General features: G+C 50.4%; 4 protein-coding genes across 16 annotated transcripts in view; 2 read left to right on the forward strand and 2 right to left on the reverse strand.

Annotated features, from left to right (window-relative positions):
• LOC114020719 (zinc finger protein 585A-like) overlaps positions 1-19,980 on the reverse strand; it is a 34,958-nt gene extending 14,978 nt beyond the window's left edge. The window contains exons 1-6 of one of the 13 annotated variants that reach the window (XM_043528079.1): positions 19,920-19,980; positions 18,495-18,938; positions 17,726-17,813; positions 17,040-17,166; positions 16,417-16,530; positions 12,771-16,079 (exon numbers count right to left, since the gene is read on the reverse strand). In XM_043528079.1, coding sequence (XP_043384014.1) covers positions 14,221-16,079; positions 16,417-16,530; positions 17,040-17,166; positions 17,726-17,813; positions 18,495-18,532 — 2,226 coding nt within the window. In that variant the 5' untranslated portion in view covers positions 18,533-18,938; positions 19,920-19,980 and the 3' untranslated portion in view covers positions 12,771-14,220. Of the gene's footprint in view, positions 1-3,628; positions 5,474-12,218; positions 12,281-12,770; positions 16,083-16,347; positions 16,531-17,039; positions 17,167-17,725; positions 17,934-18,494; positions 19,869-19,919 lie in introns of those variants that run through there. The other 12 variants (XM_043528081.1, XM_043528080.1, XR_006285698.1 and 9 more) reach the window with 12 other exon arrangements.
• Positions 1-24,296, reverse strand: part of LOC102936186 (butyrophilin-like protein 2) — a 1,677,894-nt gene that overhangs the window by 1,087,902 nt on the left and 565,696 nt on the right.
• Positions 1-24,296, forward strand: part of LOC114020220 (butyrophilin subfamily 1 member A1) — a 1,361,724-nt gene that overhangs the window by 863,657 nt on the left and 473,771 nt on the right.
• The window catches only part of LOC119567710 (zinc finger protein 189), a 61,399-nt gene that overhangs the window by 8,231 nt on the left and 28,872 nt on the right, over positions 1-24,296 (forward strand). The window lies entirely within an intron of this gene.

Raw genomic sequence — 24,296 nt, forward strand, 5'->3', positions numbered from 1 at the left:
TTAACTGAGAAGCCCAGGCCAAAAAGTTTGCCTGCCCCTGTCCTAAGGGAAACCTGTTTTCCACCTGCCCTATGCGGCGGGTGGGGGCTGGTGCTGGAGGAATGGAAAGTTGCCAAGCAGAAGACAGACACCAAGGTGTGATGCTGGAGGAGGGCTTGCACCTTGTTCTCTGTGTATCGCCAGCAGTTATACGTTATTGCACGGCTCCTTCTAAGCCAGCACACTGATTGTTAACTGAGAAGCATTACAGAGAACACATAATTAAAAAAACCCATCAGGTTAAATGCAGATTCCTGGGTGTGCTTAAGTACCTAAGATTGTCTTACGGAAAGGAGTTTGGCGCTCGTGTTCACAGCAGACAGATAGAGAAGTTATGTTTTAGAATTCAGAACACACAAGAAATCAAATAGAGAGAGAGAAAACCAGGCTGCTCCCTAAACCACAGCCACACAACTCACCCCACCTTGCTCTAAGCTGGCTGTCTGGAAAACACGGTCAGCGTCTGCTCAGTGAAGTGCTGCAGAGCCCCTGTTGCAAGCAGGACCAAAGAACCTCTCCTCACCTATGCTCTTGAAGCAAGAGCTTGCAATTCCAAGGGCCTCAGAACAGCGCAGGTGCCTGCCCACACCTTACAAAGTGACCAGAAGAGGAGCTGGTGCTGCTTACCTTGTAACCCAGTGATTAGTGCACTCCGCTGTGATGTAGGAGTGCTAGGTTCAATTCCCCCATCTTCTGAAGATGGGAAAGCATGTGAGCAGGGATTTTCCAGGTGCATGTTTTAGACAACAGAAGAATTCTCATTCTCGCTCCCCCTAATTCGATGACTCTTCAAGTATTTATTCTCAATGGAACAGCTACAACAGGAGAGAGTGAGGGAGCCCCACCTGAGAATAGCCCGTGGGTAGGGCATGCTCTTGAGAGATGTGGGAGGCCCATGTCCAAATCTTTTCTCCTCCTCAGGCAGAGGGGGTATTGAATGCAGGTCTCTGACATCCTGGGTGACTGCTTTAATCACTGGGCTGAAAACTATAATATGGGCATCTTCCCCACCAGGTCCTCCTTGATTTTCATGGCACCTCTTCCAGGAGAGGTGCTCAGAGCATGCATACCAGATCTGTCCTCACAGGGGTTACAGGCAGGGGAGTTGTGCATACCTTCCCCCGGTGTGTGGATCATGCTGGAGCTTACATGAGAGACAGGCATCCAGATGAGGCATGACGACAACCTAAAACTGGAATTTAGAGGCCTAAATCTGGGGTTTAGGCGCTCAACTACCTGTGTAGACCTGGACCATATTTTCTACTGATAACGTGAACATAAATTCAGAAGCAAAACTTTATTAACATAAAGTAAAACTGCGTCTTCGGTGCCCCCCGCCATTTGTTAAACTTTTGTCACAAACAGTACCCCGAGCCCAGCGCCACCCAAGTCCGGCATCCCAGGCAGTCACCTGGATCGCCTGCCCCTACATTTGAACCCGTGAGAAACTCTTCTGCCAGGAAATAGTCGGTAGCAATGATGCTACAAAGCAGGAGCTAGAAGCCTTGTGGGTAAATACACCTCTCCTTTTCGTTCTTTATATTTCCATGCACTTCACAATCCTTATCATAATGAAAAACGACACCCCCACACCAGAGAGGCAGCAGACACTTCCACAGCCCCTAGGGGTGCGTGGAGAAGCAGTGTTTGAGTGGGGGTGTGAGCAGCAATGCCAGCTGCACCATGCATCCAGATCAGGTTCCGCAGGTGGGTGCCGGGGGGGTGGGGTTACAGGGATTGGCATGAAGGGGGCTCGGTGCGGGGAGCCCACGGGGGTCAATGACGCCAAAATACAAGTTCACCCAGGGCATCATTTTCCCTAGGGCTGGCCCTCGACATACATGGTGACACAAAGCACAAGGCCCAGTGTGCAGGCTGGATAGTAACATACTACTGTAAGGTCCAGGCTAGCATCATAGTGACCTACAGGGCTCTCCTCAGTGGTGTTGGGTTCACACAACCAATTTAAGGGAAAAAAATCCCACATCTGCCTTCAAAATTCAAACATCCCAGGTGGAAATTAAAGTTCTTCCCCCCCCTCCCCACCCCTGGGGTGGCAGGGAGGGAGAGGGAGGAGCTTCCAGGGGCCATAGAGATGAGGTCTCCGGCATTGGGTAGACAGGGGTCCTCCAGGGGCACAGAGATGAGCTAGAAGGCTGGGTAGACGGGAATGGTTCAGGTCATAGGCGCTAGGAGGACTGGGGCTAGAGAAGCCCATTTTTGCATTCCCATGGGGCTGTTCCCCCTCATGCCTCAGTGGCACTGGCTGACCCAGGATCCTCAGAGTCCCCTTGGATCACAGAGGACAGTGGCACAGAGTCTGCACAGTCCCGGGGGCAGTGAAATTGACCTCTCTGCCTCGGTCTCTCAATGCTCTCTATGGTTTGATAGTCCAGAGACTGCACAGAGTTGAGACCTGATGCCACTTCCAGGGTCATAGAGAAAGCATGACAGAAAGTCCACAGGAGGAGGTCCTAGAGCCTATGGTCTAAGGCTAGAGAGGCTGATCTCAGGGCCCCCAGGGGAGGGGGTGGAAGACAGAAAGAGGCGGGGAACAGGCAGGGGCGCAGGGGAAGGGGTGGAATGGGAGTGGGGAGGGGGCAGAGCAGGGGCAGGAAGAAGTGGGGTGGAGACTTAGGGGAAGGGGTGGAGTGGGGGCAGGGCTGGGGCTGAGGGGGAGTTGTCCCAGGCCCCACACCCCCCTAGGGATGGCCCTGCCCCTCTCCCCCCGTGTCTCACTTCCTACTTTTCAAATCCTCAGACAGGTCAAGGTTGGGATGAGCCGTGTCTGGATCCAGAGTCACATTCGCTGTGGGGGAGAGAGAATCAGAGCGTTTGTGGCAGAGCTCAGCCCTGGGGGAGGCTGGGACCATTTTTCACTCTCCTCAGCAGCCCTGTTCTGGCTGGGACGGACCTGGATCCCAGGGAGCTGCCTCTGTGCTGGGCACCTGAGACTGAGCAGAGATGTCACTGCAGTTCCTCTCTCTGTTTCTTATTTGCCTGAAGAAGCTTCAGCTCCCAGCTTCCCCTGCTGGGCCTTCTCCATTCCCAGCAGCAGAGAAACTGGGGTAAAGGAGGGAGATGTGTCAGCCCTCAGGGCAGAGAGCTCTCAATTTAGTATTATAAGTTCTGTGAATGTCCATGAGAACCCCACGGTCAGAGTTAAGGGTGTTTGGATGCTGCTCAGGGAGAGTGTTTCTGTTCATCAGCATAGGCATGAACTCAGCACTAAGGTTGGTGTCAGGATCTTTTGTGTGACTTCAGCTTGGGATCTCCTCTGTATTTCATGGTTTCATTGTAGTGCTGGGTGTGTCATGACTGGTGTTGGTTTGGTTGGTAACTTTAGGTACAATGTGTTTTCATGGGAATTTTCTTATAATTTAAAGACAGTTTCCACCTGCAACCTCACCCTATCTTTGTGCTCCTAGGGTTTCCCCTCTTTTTGTCTCCAGTGCAAATGGCAGAGTGTCTGGAGGGGGAAAGGCGAAAAGAGACGAGATTTCTTGCTTTCATGTTTGTAACAATATCCCCACTCTTAACTGACCTAACTTGGTTTGAATTTTGACAGAGAAACAGAGAGGGACAGGGACACACTCAGATCTTTAATATAAATATAAACAAATCTGAAACCTTCTTTTGCCTCTCTCATTGAGGCATCTCACAGCAATGAAATCAACAGCCATTAGGTCTCACAACCACCCTAGGAGATACAATCTGTCAGAGAGATTTCCTTTCCTCTCATCAGCCCCTCCCAACCTCCAGACCCCAGCTGGTTTGTCTCATTCGCCTATTGCCTTTTGTCAGACCCTAGACCCAGATCCTGCAAAGACTTTAGCAGACTTTGGTCCCTTTGACATTAATGGGATGTTACGAGTTTGCAGGCTCAGGGCTCGTAGTTGTAGGTCCCTTGGGTTTATTCACTCAGCATCTCTACAGAGCTCAGCACAATGGGGCCCTCGTCCTCCATAGAATAATAAAATTGTTTAATAAGTGTCGAGATTGGAGCTGGGAGAGTGTTGTCTCCATGGGCCAAATTCACCCTAATTGGCAGAGAAATAGAGGGGGCAGTTTGCGACTCCCCCAGTCAGTGGCTCCAGAGGCCCGTGCAGACCTTGGCACAGGCTAGGCAAGTCCTGAGATGCAGCCAGAGTGCACCCCTGTGTCTGTGACCCCCACGGGCTTTGCAAATTGGGAGAGAAAATCAGGGACTCAAAAATTAGGCCATTTTGCTAAATTTGGGCCTCAGTGTTGTGACCTTTGTTAACTCATGAATGAATGTGAGACGTCCTGACACCTGGGCACCTGTTAGACCAGCTCAATTGCTTTCCACCTGTCATTCAATAGATATGACCCCCGTGGCCAGAGCCCATCCCCTCCCACAGTCTCAGGGGCTCATCTCACTTTCCCCACCTAGATCCCTTCTCAGCACCTTTGCATTTCCTCAGAATCTCCATTAGGGCAACAGTTTTCTGGGAGAAATTGTTGAGTCTCGCTTCTGGTTCAGGAGAAATCTCCACTGGCTGCTGGAACTTCCCCTTCTCACACCTGGAGAGAAAACTTCACATTTGTACATTTCATTTAGTGACACGTTATCATTTGTTGTTAGTGAAAGCTGCTGCTCTAATGGGCCTGGAGTCAGAGCAGGTGGAGCACAGGCTGTGGTCGTGAAATCTTCCCCCAAAGGTCTCATTAATATTCTTCACCTCTGTCCTGGAGAGACCAGCTCTGGGGATAAAAGGAGGCACTTGAGTCTCCGTGGCCAATTCACTCCTTGGCCTCCATGCTCTGAGGGACAGGAGGTTCCCAGGTGAAGTGTTGTAGAAATCTGTCCTCTAGGAACTAGACTGAGACACTAGCTCCCCACTCCCCAGCTCATTCCACACAGGGCTTCAAACAGTCCTCATGTGGGAAAGACTCTTGATCGCTGCTGCCCTGGGCTGAATGGTGTCCAGTACCCCAGCAATGATAGGCCCATATTCCATCCTCACAATCTTGAGGCAGCCACTCCCGCAGCGATGTGACATCTCTAGGAAATACTGGGTCAGTCTTTCCCACTGAATGGAGAATTCCAGAGTCTTCTGTAAAATGGTGAGAACCTCAGGATTAAATAGATCAGAAAGATTTGTATCCAAAATGTGACCTTCCCTACACATTTTGCTGTAGAGCCCTTCGGAGATGCGGTGCTAACATCATCACCACCACCACCATCACCAAGCTCTTTCCCAGCACTGTGAAGTGTGAGGGGGAGTGAGAGAGAGCCATGTACCTGCTCAAGGTGCATCTGACATCCTAGAGAAGAGGGAGAGAGAGAGAGAATCTCAGTCCCACTTGACAGAGGCAGTGGTTCCCAGCTTTTCCCCTCTCCAGTCACTTGAAATCCCTGCAGTTTTTCTCTTTCTTCCCTCAAAGTCTTGCAAAGGGCCTGAATTTTTTCCTGTAGAAAGAGAAATTATTTGGGAGGTTTCATTCTGAGGGTTCAGAAGGGTGGGTAGGGGGATGTTTTTCCACCCAAACCCAAGGTGACTGTTTGTCCTAATGGGTTTATGACATCAGGGCCACCAAGGGAATGAAACCGAACAATGGAAATAGGGAGAGTGTCATATTCCAACTTGTTTCCAATTCAGTCTTTTTATAAATTAGAGAGAGACCTCAATTATCTGAATTTGACTGGTATTTATTCATTCACTATTTAGTAGCACAGCACATAACAGGAAACTGGAGTCACATGGTGGGGAATCAATTAAGGTGGTTTTCAGATTACAGAAGTGATACTAATCTCAGAAACCAACCGGTCTCCAAATATGAGCTGGGATTCTTCAAGGAGCCCAACTCCTAGTTGAATTTCAGCTCTGAAGCCCTGGGGACTGCACTGGTGTGACAGAGCGGGACTAAGCGTTAGGGCAAACTCCCAACTCGCAAATATAGACAGGCCTGCAGCTCTTGTGTCTTGAGCTGCACTGATCATTGAACAGCTTCTGTTCTGTAAAAAGTTCCCTTGTTTCACCAGTGGAAGTTGGGTTTGACAAGGATTCAACTTCTCAGTTAAAGGTTTCCCATGTCAGGTATCTTTAAAAACTTTATTTTTTTGCCTTTCTTGCCACTCTGCCAGATCATTTATTTTTAATAGCAGCTCCCCATACAGTGAAGGCTTTGCAGAGCTGCATGATACAGATACACTTGTGACAGGCAACTTGCAGTGAAATTAACCTGTAATTAAAATCTAAAGTTATTGCCCATTAAACTTCACAGCAACTTGACAGTACCCCTGGGCAGCCTCCTCCATGGGAAACACCTTAGAAGCGCGGTGAGCCTAGGATCTGTCACACACCACACAGATGGGGGTTTGATCCTCTTCACAGAACAGTTTCAGAGCCTCCTGGATGCAGGTGATGAGGTGAGGCTCTCGGCTTCTGTTTTCTAAACAAAGGATGTTTCTAGCTCTCTTCGTTGCAGAGAAAAACTTTTAAATATCACCCCAGTAGCTCTCCTTCAGCCTCTTCAACTCCTCCCCCTCCTTCCTGTTTCCTGTCCTTTCAGACTCCCAACAGCCAGTGCTCCCAATTCTAATAATTACAAGCAACATCTAAACACCACAAGACACTGGAAAGAAAGCAGTTCTACAACTTTAATTCATTTCACTTTCAATGTCCTAATGCTCCAATGTTTGGGTTTCAAACGCTGACCAGGACTCTTGGTCTAAGAAATATTTTCAGTCAGATACAGAGCCTTTAAAAAGAAGTTTTAAGTGCTGGAACTAGGGGTACTGGGGATGCAGCACCCCCTGGCTTGAAGTGGTTTCCATCATATACAGGGCCAGCACAGTGGCTACATGATCTCTAGCTTATTCTTGGACATGATATTTTTGGAGGTCTTTCTATTTTGTCATGGACTGAACATTTTCACATGATGTGTTGTAACTTGATCTTTCACCCTTAATATAAATGAGCTGATGCTGAGCTACAGGGGTTAAGATGTTTTCCGGAACAAAATATTCTCTAATGTTTCCCTGCAGAAATGTGGAAACAGAAAATGTGGACAGACATTTTAGACTGCAATTGAAATGATTCCACAATTTGCAATTACACGTTGATTCTCCTGATCAGAATCTAGCCTACTGTCGTAAAAAGCAACATTTCCAGGGAAACCCTGATTTTCCGGAAGCCACACTTTCAGATGAGAAACATTTCTGTGTGAAAAATGTCAACTAGCTGTAATTATGGAGGGCTTTAGCTATGGAGGAATAGAGATCTCTAATAGAGATCGTTCAAATTGTTCATGTTTTAAACATAGGTGCCGACTCCGTGGGTGCTCCGGGGCTGGATCACTCACTCAGGGGAAAAAATTAGTGGGTGCTCTGCACCCACTGGCAGCTCCCCGCCCCAGCTCACCTCCACCTCTGCTCTGCCTCCTCCCCTGAGCGTCCCTTCCCCTCTTCTCCCCCTAGCTCCCAGCGCTTCCCGCTGCAAAACAGCTGTTTCGCGGAGGCAAGTGCTGGGAGGGATGGAGAGGAGGGGGAACGCGGCGCCCTCGGGGAAGAGGCGGGGCCGAGGCAGGGATTTGGGGAAGGGGTCCAATAGGTGCAGGGAGGAGGTGGAGTTGGGGAGGGACTTTGGGGAAGGGGTTGGAATGGGGGTGGGGCGGAGGTGGAGTCAGGGCGGGGAGTGGGGGTTGAGCACCCACCAGTGCCGGGAAAAGTTGGTGCCTATGGTTTTAAAGAAAACTATTTGGATTATTGACGAAGTAAATATAAGTACTGCAGAAAGGGATCGAGGGGTCATAGTGGACTACAAGCTAAATATGAGTCAACAGTGTGACACTGTTGCAAAAAAAGCAAACATGAATCTGGGATGCATTAACAGGAGTGTTGTGAGCAAGATACAAGAGGCCATTCTACCGTTCTACTCTGCATTGATTAGGCATCAATTGGAGTATTGTCTCCAGTTCTGGGCACCACATTTCAAGAAAGATGTGGAAAAATTGGAGAAGGTCCAGAGAAGAGCAACAAAAATGATAAAAGGCCTAGAAAACATGAGCTATAAGGGAAGACTGAAAGAACTGGGCTTGTTTAGTTTAGAAAAGAGAAGACTGAGGGGGGACATGATAGCAGTTTTCAAGTATCTAAAAGGGTGTTACAGGGAGAAGGGAGAAAAATTGTTCTCCTTGAGCTCTGATGATAGGACAAGAAGCAATGGACTTAAATTGCAGCAAGGGAGGTTTAGGTTGGACATTAGGGAAAACTTCCTAACTGTCAGGGTGGTGAAACACTGGAATAAATTGAGATATTTAAGAACAGGTTGGATAGACATCTACCAGGGATGATCTAAATGGTGCTTGGTCCTGCTGTGAGGGCAGGGGACTGGACTTGATGATCTCTCAAGGTTGCTATGCCAACAAAACTACACAGGATCATTTCAGGGGACAAGACAAGAAAATGCCACGTTTATTATGATACCACAGTTTGATTTATAACCAATAACTAATATCTTGGGTTCGATGCCTGTGACGGCTAACTGGCCAGGAAAGCCGGGCACAAGGAAGAGCTGGGTCTCTGTTGGGCATGCACCGATGCCCTTCCATGTTGGCTGCAGAATGGTACCCTCCAAAGTCTTCCATCTCATCCATCCTTTTCTGTAGGCTTTAGTTTGAATCTAGAGTCTATAGGTCTTGCTGTGTCACGCTGCCTCTAGGTTCGGTGTGATTGATCACCCGTCAATTGCAGACATGACTTTCAGCCTAGGACCTGGCTTTGATGTTTCTTCAACTGTACTTTTGTTCTTTTCTTTTGAGGGTGGACTCCTCTTACTTTGTCAGGGCTGTTGTCCGCATCTTCAGCCACTGGGTGTTTACACTTTATTTTATCAGGACAGGCTGGGGCTGGAGGTTGATTCCATCATCCATCCATACCTCATTCACGCATCTAAACTAAACTAATAAGATTACATCAGGCTTTTGCAAAATGGAGTAAGCATTTTTAAAATGGCGTTTGGGAGAAGTTAAAATGGAGTTTGAGTTACAATATGGACAAGTGTAAGAAATGGCAAACAGTGAGCAGAAGTTACAATGTTGAAACAGTTCAAGTTTCAGTGATTTAAGCAGCAATTGGATTGAAAGTGAAACTCAATTAGCCAGTTATTGGGGTAATCGATTTTATGAATGAATGTTGCAATGCCAGACAGCTACCGGTAAGTCGGGAATCAATTTGGAGTGGGCAAATCTACTGTGGGGGTTGCTGAGATGCAAGTAGCCAACATAATCATTGAGCTGCTGCTATCAAAGGTAGTGACTCTGGGAAATGTGCAGGTCACACTAGATGGCTTTGCTGCAATGGGATTCCCTAACTGTGGTGGGGCTATATACGGAACGCATATCCCTATCTTGGGACCGGACCACCAGGGCAGCCAGTACATAAACCGCAAGGGGTACTTTTCAATGGTGCTGCAAGCTCTGGTGGATCACAAGGGACATTTCACTAACATCAACGTGGGATGGCCAGGAAAGGTTCATGACGCTCGTGTCTTCAGGAACTCTGATCTGTTTAAATGGCTGCAGGAAGGGATTTACTTCCCAGACCAGAAAATAACTGTTGGGGATGTTGAAATGCCTACAGTTATCCTTGGGGACCCAGCCTACCCCTTAATGCCCTGGCTCATGAAGCCGTACACAGGCACCTTGGGCAGTAGTCAGGAGCTGTTCAACTACAGGCTGAGCAAGTGCAGAATGGTGGTAGAGTGTGCATTTGGATGTTTAAAGGGTCGCTGGCGCAGTTTACTGACTCACTCAGACCTCAGTGAAACCAGTATTCCCATTGTTATTGCTGCTTGCTGTGTGCTCCACAATCTCTGTGAGAGTAAAGGGGGAGACGTTTATGGCAGGGTGGGAGGTTGAGGCCAATCGCCTGGCCGCTGAATACGCGCAGCCAGACACCAGGGAGGTTAGAAGAGCACAGCAGGAAGTGGTGCGCATGAGAGAAGCTTTGAAAACCAGTTTCATGACTGGCCAGGGTACCGTGTGACACTTCTGTTTGTTTCTCCTTGATGAAAACCCGCCCCCTTGGTTGCCTCTAAATTCCCTGTTAGCCACCCACCCTTCCCCCTTCGATCACAGCTTGCTTGCAAGGGAAATAAAGTCACTATCATTTAAAAAACATGTATTCTTTATTAATTGATTATAAAAATAGGGAGATAACTCACAAGGTAGCCCAGGTGAGGTGTGGGAAGAAGGCAGGAGGGAAGGAAAAGCCCACTTTAAAACTTCTTGAATGACAGCCTTCTGTTGCTTGGGCTGTCCACTGGGGTGAAGTGGTTGGGTGCCCGGAGCCTCCCCACCCTCCTCCCCCCATGTTCTTGGGTGTCTGGGTGAGGAGGCTATGGAACTTGGGGAGGAGGGAGGGCAATTAAACAGCGGTTGCAGCGGCAGTCTGTGATCCTGCTGCCGTTCATGAACCTCCACCAGAGGCCGGAGCATGTCCGTTTGATACTGCAGTAGCCCCAGCATTGCCTCATGCCTCCTCTGATCTTCCTGCCACCACCTCGCCTCATGTTCATTGGCCACTTTCCTGTACTCTGCTATTGTGTCCCTCCACACATTCTGCTGAGCTCTGTCAGTGCCAGACGACTGCATGAGCTCAGAGAACATTTCATCGCGCCTGCGTTTTTTTCGCCGCCTTATCTGAGATAGCCTTTGGGACGGAGGAGGGAGGCTTGAAACATTGGCAGCTGCTGGAACGAAAAAAGGGAGTGAAGTATTTAAAAAGATACATTTTACAGAACAATGGCTATACTCTTCCACGGTGAACAAAACTATTCACATTACATAGCACATGTGATTTTGGTACGAGGTCGCATTTTGCATCTTATATTGAGTGCCTGCAGCTTTGGTGTTAGAGATCACACACGCAGTGCCGGGCAACAGAATTCAGCTTGCAGACGGCCATGGTAAGCCATAGATTTTCGGCTTCTGCAACCTTCATAACAGCAGCGCCCTCCTCTCCCATACCAGGCAAAGCAGGTTGAGTTGGCCATTTAATGCTGCAGTTTTCCTGTTAACGTGCAGCAGCAAAAACCAAAGTAACCCGCCCCGCCATCCAATTTTCTGGATGATTGCTTTATCTCTCCCCCCACCGTGTGGCTGGTATCAGAGAAGATCCCTGCTAGCCAAACATGAACAGCTTAGCGCCAAAGCTCCCCCGCACCTCCATCGCGTGGCTAACTGTGGGGAGGATTTCCTTTCAGCCGCAGGCAAACAGCCCAGTAGGAATGGCCACCTCTCAATGTCCCCTTAATTAAATTCCTCTATTTCAACTAGTTTACCATGAACGATATCACTCTCCTGAGGATAACACAGAGAGATAAAGAATGGATGTTGCTTGAATGCCAGCAAACACCGGGACCACACGCTGCCAGGCTTTGTCATGCAATGATACCAGATTACTTGCTACTAGCGTGGCGTGGTAAAGTGTCCTACCATGGAGGACGGAATAAGGCTGCTCTCCCCAGAAACCTTCTGCAAAGGCTTTTAGAGTACCCCCAGGAGAGCTTCATGGAGATGTCACTGGAGGATTTCCACTCCATCCCAGACACGTTAACAGACTTTTCCAGGAGCAATACTGGCCACGAATGCATCCCCCGTCCTCAGGGCTACTTAATCATTAAAAAATGCTTGCTTTTATAACATGTATTATATTTAAAAGGGTAAACTCACCAGAGGTCCCTTCTCCGGCTTGGTTGGGTTGGGAGGGTATTTCAGTCAGGGTGATAAAAAGATCCTGGCTGTCAGGGAGAACGGTGTGCTGTGTGCTCTCCTTAAGCTCGTCCTCCTCCTCCTCATTTTCCCCATCTGCAAAATCCTCAGGCATGGCGGAGAGTATCCCATCCTCGGAGTCCACGGACAGAGGTGGGGTAGTGGTGGCGGCCCCCCCTAGAATGGCATGCAGCTCAGCGTAGAAGCGGCATGTCTGGGGCTCTGTCCCGGAGCGTCCGTTTGATTCTTTGGTTTTCTGGTACGCTTGTCTGAGCTCCTTAAGTTTCACGCGGCACTGTGTTGCATCCCTGCTGTAGCCTCTGCCCCTCATGGCCTCGGAGATTTATTGAAATGTTTTGGCGTTTCGTCTTTTGGAACGTTGTTCTGATAGCACGGATTCCTCTCCCCACACAGCGATCAGATCCAGTCCCTCCCATTCGGTCCATGCTGGAGCTCTTTTTCGATTCTGAGACTGCATGGTCACCTGTGCTGATGAACTCGCCTGGCCAAACAGGAAATGAGTTTCAAAAGTTCCTGGGGCTTTTCCTCTACACCTGGCCAGTGCATCCGAGTTCAGAGTGCTGCCCAGAGCGGTCACAATGGTGCACTGTGGTGCACTGTGGCCCAGAGGCCAATACCTTTGAATTGCGTCCACACTAACCCTACTTCGAAACAGCGATGTCGATTTCAGCGCTAATCCCCTCATTGGGGAGGAGTACAGAAATCGGTTTTAAGAGCCCTTTATGTCGAAAAAAATGGCTTCATTGTGTGGACGGGTGCAGGGTTAATTCGATTTAACGCTGCTAAATCCAACATAAACTCGTAGTATAGACCAAGCCTTAGCGACTGGCAGAAAAAGAAGTAGCACTGAGTGGACTTCTAGTCTCTAAAGGTCTTAATTGCTTTATTTTTGAGTGCACTTATATAATTAAAATCATCTATGTTTCTAAGTTACACTTTCCTGATAAAGAGATTTCACTACAGTACTTGTATGAGGTGAATTGAAAAATACTATTTTTGTTTTGAATGTTTATAGTACAAATATTTGTAATAAAAAATAATATAAAGTCAGCACTGTACACTTTCTATTCTTTGTTGTGAGAAATCAACATATGAGAAAACGCAGAACAATATCCAAAAACATTTAACAAATTCCAATTGGTATTCTATTGTTTTACAATGTGATTCATTGAGATTAATTTTTCTAACCCCAATGAATTTTTTTGAGTTAATCATGCGAGTTAACTGCAATTAATCAACAGCCCCACTATCTTCTTCCAATTTATTAACAACACCAGTTTACACTGGCTTTGTTTAAGATTCTTATTTACCAATTTCTATCTACCGCATTCCTTGCTCTCGGGCCTTGAGCCCAGTCCTGGGAGGCTTCCCACGGTCCATGTCCTTTGGGCGAGTTTCCAAGGTTCATGCCCTTGAGAGGAGCCGTGTGTGCACTGCTCCTACACAACACTCAGGGTGTGCCCTAAATGTTGCCAAGTGCATGAACTCTGCATGAATCCTTCAGATGAGGTCCTGGGGGGTGGTTAGGGGTGGGTGGGTGGTCTCTGGAGGGGGCGGTCAGGGGACAAGGAGCAGGAGGGGTTGGATGGATCAGGGATACTGAGGGGGGCAGTCAGAAGGCAGGAAGTGGGAGGGGGTCAGATGGAGGCGGGTCCAGGCTGTTTGGGGAGACACAGCCTTCCCTGAACCAGCCCTCCATACAAGTTTTCAACCCCGATGTGGTCCTCAGGCCAAAAAGTTTGCCCACCCCTGGTCTAAGCACTTATCGGATCTCTCTTCAGTGTGGATTGTCTGATGTTTAACAAGGTCTGACCTCTGTATGAAACTTTTTCCACAGTCTAAGCATCTACGGAGACTCCCTCTTTCGAGGATTGCCTGATAATTAAGGAGCCTTGACCACGGTATGAAACTTTCTCCATAGTTTGAGCGCTTATGGGGTCTCCTGTGTGGATTCTCTGATCTAAAACATGGGCTGAGCTCCTTATAAAACTTTACCCACAGCCTAAGCACTTATGGGATCTCTCTCCTCTGTGGATTAGCTGATGTTTAACGAGGTCTGACCTATGTAGGAAACTTTTTCCAGTCTGAGCACTGATGCGGTCTCTCTCCTGTGTGGATCCTCTGAGTGTTATAAGATTCGATCTTTGTGTGAAACTTTTCACATGGTCCAAACACTTATAGGGTCTCTCTCCTGTGTGAATTGCCTAATTTGAAACAAGTTCTGACTTCCATTTAAAAGGTCTTTCACAGGCTAAGCAGTTATGGGGTCACTCCTCTGTGTGGATTCTCTGATGTAAAACAAGGGATGACATCTATTTGAAACATTCTTCCATAGTCTAAGCACTTACGGGGTTCTCTCGCGTGTGTGGATTGCCTGATCTTTAGAAGGGCTAATCTGTTTCTGAAACCTTTCCAAGAGTCTTATGGTCTCCCTCTTGTATGGATTGCTTGATGTTTAACAAGGTGGGACCTATGTATGAAACTTTCCCCACAGTCTAAGCACTTATGGGGTCTCTCTCCTGTGTGGATTGCCTGATGTCTAACAAGATGGGACCTCTGGATAAAACTTTTCCCACAGTCTAAGCACTTATGGGGTCTCTCTCCTGTGTGGATTGCCTGATGTCTAACAAGGTGGGACGTCTGGATAAAACTTTTCCCACAGTCTAAGCACTTATGAGGTCTCTCTCCAGTGTGGATTGCCTGATGTTTAAAAAGGTGGGACCTCCGTATGAAACTTTTCCCACAGATTAAGCACTTATGGGCTTTCTCCCCAGTGTGGATTGCCTGGTGTCTAACAAGGCGGGACCTCTGTATGTAACTTTTTCCACAGATTAAACATTTATGGGATCTCTCTCCAGTGTGGATTGCCTGATGTCTAACAAGGTGGGACCTCTGTATGAAACTTTTCCCACAGTCTAAGCACTTATGAGGTCTCTCTCCTGTGTGGATTGCCTGATGTTTCAGAAGGTCTGACCTCCGTATAAAACTTTTCCCACAGTCCAAGCACTTATGGGCTCTCTCTCCAGTGTGGATTGCCTGATGTCTAACAAGGCAGGACCTCTGTATGAAACTTTTCCCACAGTCTAAGCATTTGTGGGGACTCTCTCCTGTGTGGATTGCCTGATGTGCCATAAGATTTGACCTTTGTGTAAAACTTTTCCCACAGTCCAAACATTTATGGGATTTCTTTCCTGTGTGGATTATCTGATGTTTTGCAAGGTCTGAACTCTGTATGAAACTTTTTCCACAGTCTAAGCATTTATGGGGTCTCTCTCCAGTGTGGATTGCCTGATGTCTAACAAGGCAGGACCTCTGTATGAAACTTTTTCCACAGATTAAGCATTTATGGGGTCTCTCTCCAGTGTGGATTGCCTGATGATCAAGTAGGATTGATCGCTGTATGAAACTTTTTCCACAATCTAAGCATTTATGAGGTCTCTCTCCAGTGTGGACTGCTTGATGTTTAACAAGATCTGACCTCCGTATGAAACTTTTTCCACAGATTAAGCATTTATGGGGTCTCTCTCCAGTGTGGACTGCTTGATGTTTAACAAGATCTGACCTCCGTATGGAACTTTTTCCACAGATTAAGCATTTATGGGGTCTCTCTCCAGTGTGGACTGCTTGATGTTTAACAAGATCTGACCTCCGTATGAAACTTTTTCCACAGATTAAGCATTTATGGGGTCTCGCTCCAGTGTGGATTGCCTGATGACCAAGTAGGGTTGATCGCTGTATAAAACTTTTTCCACAATCTAAGCACTTATGAGGTCTCTCTCCAGTGTGGACTGCTTGATGTTTAACAAGATCTGACCTCCATATGAAACTTTTCCCACAGTCCAAGCACTTATGGGGTCTCTCTCCTGTGTGGATTGCCTGATGTAAAACAAGTTGTGACCTCCGTATGAAACTTTTTCCACAGTCTAAGCACTTATGGGGTCTCTCTCCTGTGTGGATTGCCTGATGTCTAACAAGGTGTGACCTCCATATGAAACTTGTTCCACAGTCTAAGCACTTATGGGGTCTCTCTCCTGTGTGGATTGCCTGATGTTTAAGAAGGTTTGACCTCCGTATGAAACTTTTCCCACAGTCTAAGCACTTGTGGGGTCTCTCTCCTGTGTGGATTCGATGATGTAAAACAAGTTGTGACCTCCATATGAAACTTTTTCCACAGTTTAAGCACTTATGGGGTCTTCCCACAAAGGTGCCCTGTGATTCCCTGTACCCAGGAATCTCCTGCTGTTGATTCCCCTCCTCGTTTTCACTCACTCTCTTATCACCTGCTGGGACAGAGAGACAATCCAGACAGGAGTCATTGTGCTAGGGAAAAATTAAGAGGAATAGCACCGAGGGAAAACCCAACATAGTAAAGCTACACAGATGGAGCAATTGGATTCTGCCTCCAAATCCCACCCAAACTTTCACAGAGAAGGAACGTTGGGAAGGAAACACTTGCAAGTAACAGGACACGTGGGAAACAATGTCAGTGATAGCTCCTGACTGCAGCCCTGCCCTGGGTGAGATGAGGAAGGAACTGAGGAAACTTACTGTTACCACGGTTCTGGGATTCTCAATTTTTTCCTTCATTCCCCAGATGGTTTCTGTGGTAGTCCTCACCTGTGTGGGTGACTCTCGGGATCTCTCTTTCCTCACCGGCCTGGAGATCGGGCACCCATGGCTCTTCCCCTCGTTCCAGTCGGGCGATCAGGTCAGGTTTGGGAAGGGGGAATCCTGTAGAGGTGGTCAATTCAGATCAGAGGAGGGTATGGAGGACTGAGAGAGCGTCTGTCAGAAAGGACATTCCGTGGGCGGCACCTGTCCCTGTTCTGTGCTGTGGAAAGTGGAATCTAAGAGGACGGGAACGTGGTCACTGAGCCCCCTCGGGGGAGGCAGACGTCTGGGGAGGTGAGGGGAATTGTGATGCACACCCAGCTCTAGTGTTAAACCCCTGCCTATTTCTAAACCTGCGGAGCCCAGAGCCCTCATTCGGAGGTCAGACCAAGGAGGAGGGAGAAGAAGGATTCTGTGAGTGACCGAGAAACAACACAGACAGGACAATACAAGAGTTCTTCACCTTGCAAGCTACGGGGTTCTGGTGGGGATGATTTAGTATGTGCCTTAGGTTTTGACACCCTGGTCTCATTGGAGTTTGATGAGGGAAGAACCTCAGCGGTGCCAGACACACAAACCCTCCCCGCACCCCGCAGCTTCCAATAACCAAGGAGCCACGAATCCCTTACCCAGCGAGGTCACTGTCTCGTAATTCTCCTGCATGACGTCCCTGTAGAGGGCTCTCTGAGCGGGATCCAGCAGAGCCCCCTGCCCCTGGGTGAAATACACAGCCACCTCCTCGAAGGTCACCGGCATCTGGAACAAGAGTTGCCCACTAAGCATCTGCTGCCCCAGCCACAATCCCACTAGTTACGGGGGAGGAGGGCTAGAGAAGCAGAATCCTCCCCCCACCCTACTCAGAGCAGCTAGGAGGCTTCAGGGGGTGGGGAGAAGGTGAGAACTTCTTACCCCCCCATCCCCCAGCAGATGGAGCAGGGCAGGCTCTTCACATTTCCCACACACCTGCCAGCCACAGGCTGAGACGGGCAGCAGAGCTCTGAGCCGGGGACGGGGACAGGGACAGGAATCCTGACAGTTTCCCTTTGAATTTCACAGCAGCCTCTGGCCAGTGGGTCAGGCTCCAGCACTGGGAGTCTGGTCCGTTTTCCCAGCCCTGCCCAGGGGGGCTGTTCCCTGTTTCAGAAATGGGGGAATGTTTCCCCCTTTCCCCCTACCCACCAGTGGGCCTGTTCAGAGAATCAGGCCCAGGTTGATCACGTTCCAGCAGGTTTATCACACCCCGTCCCACCCCGGGTGATTAACCCCTCTACGATGCCCCTCCCCCACCACCAAAAGCTCCCTGAAAATCCCCTACCTCAGCTGGCTCCATCACAGCCATTTCCCTGCCCTGTCCCCTGCAAGACTGGACGATCTGGAGCGAAACGTGGACGCGATTCCTCAGCCTGTCAGAGGAGCAGGGAGATTGGGCAGGTTTCATAAGGGGCTGGAGTCCATGTCACTCCCCAAGTCCCCCCAGGCTCTCCCCCTGCAGACAGACGCTCTGATTCTATGACTCTGCCATGCTGGGAACAAACCCAGTTAGTTCATTACCTCCCCGGCCAGCCCCCCCCGACCCCCGCTTAGAACTAACCCACCACGTCCCTTCTAAACCTCCCCAGAGCAGCATCTCCAAGCCAAACGCTGGAAAAAGAGCAGATCAAAGGAGTCACTTCAGGGTACTGGCCCACAGTGTATTGTGACCCCCTCTAGCTCTCCCCCGTCTCCCTCAGTAGTGCGGTGCTCAGCAGAGCGAGCAACTGGCTTTTCCTCTCTCAGCTCCTGCCCTTGTTCCCAGGAGAGCGGACTGCCGCGGGGGGGCAGGGAATGGATCTGGGCAGGGCTGGGAACCTCCCTCCCCACTTCGTGCTCCTGCTGCCCCTTCAAGTCTCTCCACTCTCCCTTTTTAACTTCTTCCCTCGCCCTGGGAGAACTGGCGACTGCCCCATTGTCTTGGGTCTTTGCTCTCATTAGGTGGCTGAGCCACGGACACTGGTAATGGGGGTTGAACCAGGCTGTGTCACTGAGGACAGAAGCTCTCGTACTCACAGACACAGGGAGACCCTCCCCTTGTAGGCCAAACTTACCAGCTAGTCCCTGAAAGGCGCCTTTCGTGCAGAGTCATTTCCCTGCCCAGCTCCAGCCCTTTCCCCAGGTCTCTCCATCGCTTGCAGGTTCAGGCTCAGGGGCTGGTATGCTCAGAATGGTTCCAGCCACTGGAGAAAGTGCCCCTGGGCTGGTCTCAGAGGGGTCTGATGAAGCGGGATTGTTCTTAAGGTTTTCTCTCAATACTGTGTGCGTGCCTCAGTTTCCCCATGTGTTACACAAGTATCAAGCTGGTGGGATACAGCAGTGTGATCACTGCAGAGACCTCTAGAGGGCAGATGTGACGGCAGAGTGGCTGCCTGGGCGTAGAGAATGGCCAAAATTCTGTATCCTGGCAAGTGATGGCCAGAGCCCGTCCTCTGCAAGGAGCCAGCGGAAGTTGTTGGAGAACAAAGAGAGAGGGGGAGGCCAGGTGACCTGTTTTCCTGGGAAAAAAAGAAAGCACGGGGGAGGGGCAGCTGGGCATCACTGAGGATGAGGGGCTGGAAGCGGCTCAGTCTCCTGGTTTGGGACTCAGCGGGGAGAGCCCAGGACTCAAGAGTCTGGATTCCCCCCAAGCCAGACTTTGCTGAATGTTCCTGATTTCTGCGCTAACAAGCTCTGTTCTATGCCGCCTTCCCAGCGACCAATAAACCCGTCTGTTTTCCAAGCTGGCTGAGAGTCACAGCTGACTGCGGAGGTGGGGTGCACGGCCCCTGTGAGGAGCATGTCAGGCTTCTCCTTGGGCTGCCCCTGGGGTTCAGACTGGGGCTATGCACCCTCCCTGGGCTCCAGGGCTGGGGCCACACGCTCAGTGGGGGGGATGTTGGGGGTGCTCAGGGGTTGGGGTCCTGTCCCTACAATGGGAGGAGGGCTCACCCCCCACCAGCTGTACCCATTTTTATCCCCGGCTCCTAGTCCCAGGCAGGGGGCCTGAAACAATCTGTACGGAGGGGGGAGCACTGAGAGCCATTGAACCAAACTGTAAAGCCAGGATAGGATGGAAACCCCTTCAAGCCAGGGGGTGCGGCAGGGCCCCGCTGGCCTAGATCCAGCACCTGTGCTGCTCCCCCTCCCTGATTGTGCCCCTGGGCCCCGCTCCCTCCCCGGCCCAGGATGGGGCCCCCCACCCTGCATTCACTTTGGCCCCGGCCCACCTTCTGCCCCTCCCTATTTGCCCCCCTCACATCTCCCTGAGCTGCAGCCCCCGTCCGCACCAGCCCGGCCAGGGGCAGGGAAACAAAGCAGCAAGTGGGGGGCAGCGGGGGGTACCGTGATCCTGCCCCCGCCCCGCACACACCGGGGGCTGGCGGCAGCTTTCCCGGGCCCGGGGCAGGGAATCGCAGCCAGCTCCGCGGGGAGCAGCCCGGGGCCAAACCCGCCCCCTGCAGCCCGGGGGTGACGGGGGGGGGGCGGGTCTCTCTTACCTTCCCTCCGAGCGGGGCCCCCCGGGGCAGGGGCCGGGCCGGGAAGGGGCCCTGGCCGGGCTGGGGGCTCTGCCCTGGGAGAGGCTCCCGGGGAGCAGCGGGCAGGGCCCGGCTGGAGGTTCCCCTCTCCCGGCTGCAGCCCGGGCTCCGGGCTCCCAGCACCAGCCGCCGGGGCTCGGGGATCTCGCTGGGAGCCGGAGTCCCCGCAGCGGCTGCGAGTCACTTCCTGGGCCGGGCCTGAGCCCCGCGATCCTCCCCCCAGAGCCGCCCCCCAGCCGCTCCCGGGTCCTAGCGATCAACCCATCAAATGCAGCATCTCTGTGTCCGGCTTCTGTTACACTCACAGGCTCTAAGGTCAGAAGGGCCCGTCATGAGCATCGAGCCCAGGGGTTCTCACAGCCACATTTTTGGTGGCCTCAGAGGGCGGCCAGCTCTGACACTTTTCCCTAAAATATTTAATGAACTTTAGGGGAAGCCAGTAAACATGCACGGAGGTAAGCGGGGAAATGGTCCGGTTACTGTGGGGAACTTTCCTGACTTTACTCCCCACCGCTGTGGAATCAAACAGCAGAAGGATCTGAGTCCTCGCTCCCTCTTCCTTCACCCAGAGCCTGCCTCACCATGAGGGCTCCCCTTCCACTCTCCTGTGTGGTAAAGTCCTTATAACCCCGGCAAGGCTGGGCCCAGGATTCCTGAGGGGCTCGGCCCCCAACCTTGGTGTGACCACGCAGGACACGGGCTGGAGTGTGCCCACTCCAGGGTACTTTCTCCGCTCTGGACGCTTCCCTGACCTGCTCCCTGACCATTGTCTATACTCCAGAACAAACGCAATTTACTAAACAGAGGGGCCAGGAGCAGGGCCACGGCTTCAGGAGGGGGGAGTCGGGATGCAGACAGGGGTAAGGGGCCTGAGGCTGAATGTGGAAGCTGATGAAGTTATCCCCGTCATACTGGTATTTCCCCCGCCCCTCGTGGGTGTCCCAGTCCACGGCCTGCACCCCATGGATCCCTGGGGGGCAGGGACAGAACTTGGTCAGCAGCCAGAAGTGCTCAAAGATCACGAGTCTGTCCCACTGCCCCCCCCAATCAGTTTACAGAGATTACCAAGGGGCGGGGGGGGGCTTTTTATTTGCCCTCTGGTTTGCACCTTTCCGGGGACACTGGGAAGAAAAGTCCTGTCACTGAGAACCTGAGGGCGTGTGGCCACTGCCAGAGCACGTGTCTGACCCGCAGCATCCCTGCAGCACAGCCAGGGCCTGGGCAGGAGGCCTGGGACGTGGGAGGGACAGACTGTGAACTGCCCGGGCACCCCAGAGATGCTGTTTGTGCTTCCCCAGAGCCCATAGAGTGGGGCTAAGTGTTTTCCTTTCACCTTTCCCCTTGCTTCCTGATTGTTTTAAATTACTTGCTGTTTAGTAATTTGCACTTGTTCTGGGGCATAGACAATGGTCAGGGAAGAGATCAGGGAAGCATCCAGAGCGGAGAAAGTACCCAGAGTGGGTTTGCTCTAACCTGTGTCCTGAGTGGTCATAACCAGGTCAGGGGGCCGAGCCCTTCAGGAAGCCTGGTCCCTGCCTGGTCGGGGTTATAAGGACTTTGCCACACAGGAGAGTGGAAGGGGAGTGTCATAAATATAAAGGGAAGGGTAAACACCTTTACAATCCCTCCTGGCCAGAGGAAAAACCCTTTCACCTGTAAAGGGTTAAGAAGCTTGGATAACCTCGCTGGCACCTGACCAAAATGACCGATGAGGAGACAAGGTACTTTCTAAGCTGGAGGGGGGGAGAAACAAAGTTTCTCTCTGTCTGTGTGTTGCTTTTGCCGAGACAGAGCAGGAATGCAAGTCAGATCTCCTGTAAAGAGTTCATAAGCAATCTAGTTAGATATGCGTTAGATTGTGTTTTATTTAAATGGCTGATAAAATAAGTTGTGCTGAATGGAATGTATACTCCTGTTTTTGCATCTTTTTGTAACTTAAGGTTTTGCCTAGAGGGATTCTCTATGTTTTGAATCTGATTACCCTGTAAGGTATTTACCATCTTGATTTTACAGAGGTGATTCTTTTACTTTTTTTCTTCAATTAAAATTCTTCTTTTAAGAACCTGATTGCTTTTTCATTGTTCTTAAGATCCAAGGGTTTGGGTCTGTGGTCACCTATGCAAATTGATGAGGATTTTTATCAAGCCTTCCCCAGGAAAGGGAGCGTAGGGCTTGGAAGGATTTGGGGGGAAAGACGTTTCCAAGCGGGCTCTTTCCCCGGTTATATATTTGTTAGACGCTTGGTGGTGGCAGCAATAAAGTCCAAGGGCAAAAGGGAAAATAGTTTGTACTTTGGGGAAGTTTTAACCTAAGCTGGTAAAAATAAGCTTAGGGGGTTTTTCATGCAGGTCCCCACATCTGTACCCTAGAGTTCAGAGTGGGGAAGGAACCTTGACAGGAGCCCTCAAGGTGAGGCAGGCTCTGGGTGAAGGGAGTGGGAGCGAGGACTCAGATCCTTCTGCTATTCGATTCCACCCAGGAGGTGTTTAAGTTAGGAAAGTTCCCCACAATCGCGGGACCATTTCCCCACTTACCTCTGCGCATGTTTAGTGGTTTCCCCTAAAGTTCATTCAGTATTTATGAAAAATGTGTCACCCATTCCCCACACTAGATGGAAGACGGTCCCTCCCTTCTGTCCTCAGTACATCTGCTGAAGCCACTGCCCTTCACCCTGCCCTTATTAGCAGTAAAAATCTGCTGACTGCTATTTACAGGGGTTAAAAAGGGGCAAAGGGGGCAAATTGGAGCAGGGGGGTGGCCAGGGTCTGAGCAGGGGGTGGAAATTGACTGATCGGGGGGTCAAGCAGCTGGAGGCAGCATTAGGAGAGGGGCTAAAAGGCAAAATCAGGGCTGGGGGGGTGGAGCAGGAGTTAAGCTTGGGGTGAGGTGCTGGCAGAGGGTGACAGAGGGCAAAACCCGGCACAGGCAGGGGTACAGGGGGTAACAGTTACCCCAGTGGGACTGAGACACCAGTGTTTGCAAAAATGGTGGGGGGCAAAGGGGCTTTTTAATTTCCCCTCTCACAGACAGCACCTCTCAGCATGGGCTTCCCAGGGCTGGGTTCTTAAAGGCACAGGCATCCCAATGCCTAGTCAGTGCCGCTCCTCTTGGTCTGATCTAACCCACTGAGGCTACGTCTACACTACAAAGTTCAAAGCGCTGCCGCGGGTGCCAGTGCTCCTGGGAATCCACCTCGATGAGGGGATTAGCTCCAAGCACTGGGAGCCGAGCCTGTCCACACGAGCGCTTTAAAGAGCTCAAACTTGCTGCGCTCAGGGGGGTGATTTTTCACCCTCCTGAGCCAGCAAGTTCGAGCACTTTAATTTGCCACTGTAAATAATCCCTGAGACTTAATTCAGTGAAACATTTTACATATAGGTTTCAGAGTAACAGCCGTGTTAGTCTGTATTCGCAAAAAGAAAAGGAGGACTTGTGGCACCTTAGAGACTAACCAATTTATTTGAGCATGAGCTTTCGTGAGCTACAGCTCACTTCATCGGATGCATACTGTGGAAATCGCAGAAGACATTATATACACAGACACCATGAAACAATACCTCCTCCCAGCCCACTCTCCTGCTGGTAATAGCTTATCTAAAGTGATCATCAAGTTGGGCCATTTCCAGCACAAATCCAGGTTTTCTCACCCTCCGCCCTCCCACAAACAAACTCACTCTCTTGCTGGTAATAGCCCATCCAAAGTGACCACTGTCTTCACAATGCGTATGATAATCAAGGTGGGCCATTTCCTGCAGAAATCCAGGTTCTCTCACCCCCTCACCCCCCTCCAAAAACCACACACACAAACTCACTCTCCTGCTGGTAATAGCCTACCCAAAGTGACCACTCTCCTTACAACCTGCATGAAAATCAAAGTGGGCCATTTCCAGCACAAATCCAGGTTTTCTCACTCCCCCGCCCCCATACTCACACAAACTCACTCTCCTGCTGGTAATAGCTCATCCGAAGTGACCACTCCCCCTACAATGTGCATGATAATTAAGGTGGGCCATTTCCAGCACAAATCCAGGTTTTCTCACCCCCCCCCCCACACAAACTCACTCTCCTGCTGGCAATAGCTCATCCAAACTGACCACTCTCCCCACACTGTGCATGACAATCAAGGTGGGCCACTTCCAGCATAATGTCTTCTGCGATTTCCACAGTATGCATCCAATGAAGTGAGCTGTAGCTCACGAAAGCTCATGCTCAGATAAATTGGTTAGTCTCTAAGGTGCCACAAGTCCTCCTTTTCATTTTACATATATCCCCTCAGAAACAAAGAATCCCTTATCACTGTATCTGATTGTATAGAGTCTCCTCGCAGTGGTCTTGTCT

The sequence above is a fragment of the Chelonia mydas genome, chromosome 14, assembly GCF_015237465.2.
Source record: "Chelonia mydas isolate rCheMyd1 chromosome 14, rCheMyd1.pri.v2, whole genome shotgun sequence".
NCBI classification, from domain to species: domain Eukaryota; kingdom Metazoa; phylum Chordata; order Testudines; family Cheloniidae; genus Chelonia; species Chelonia mydas.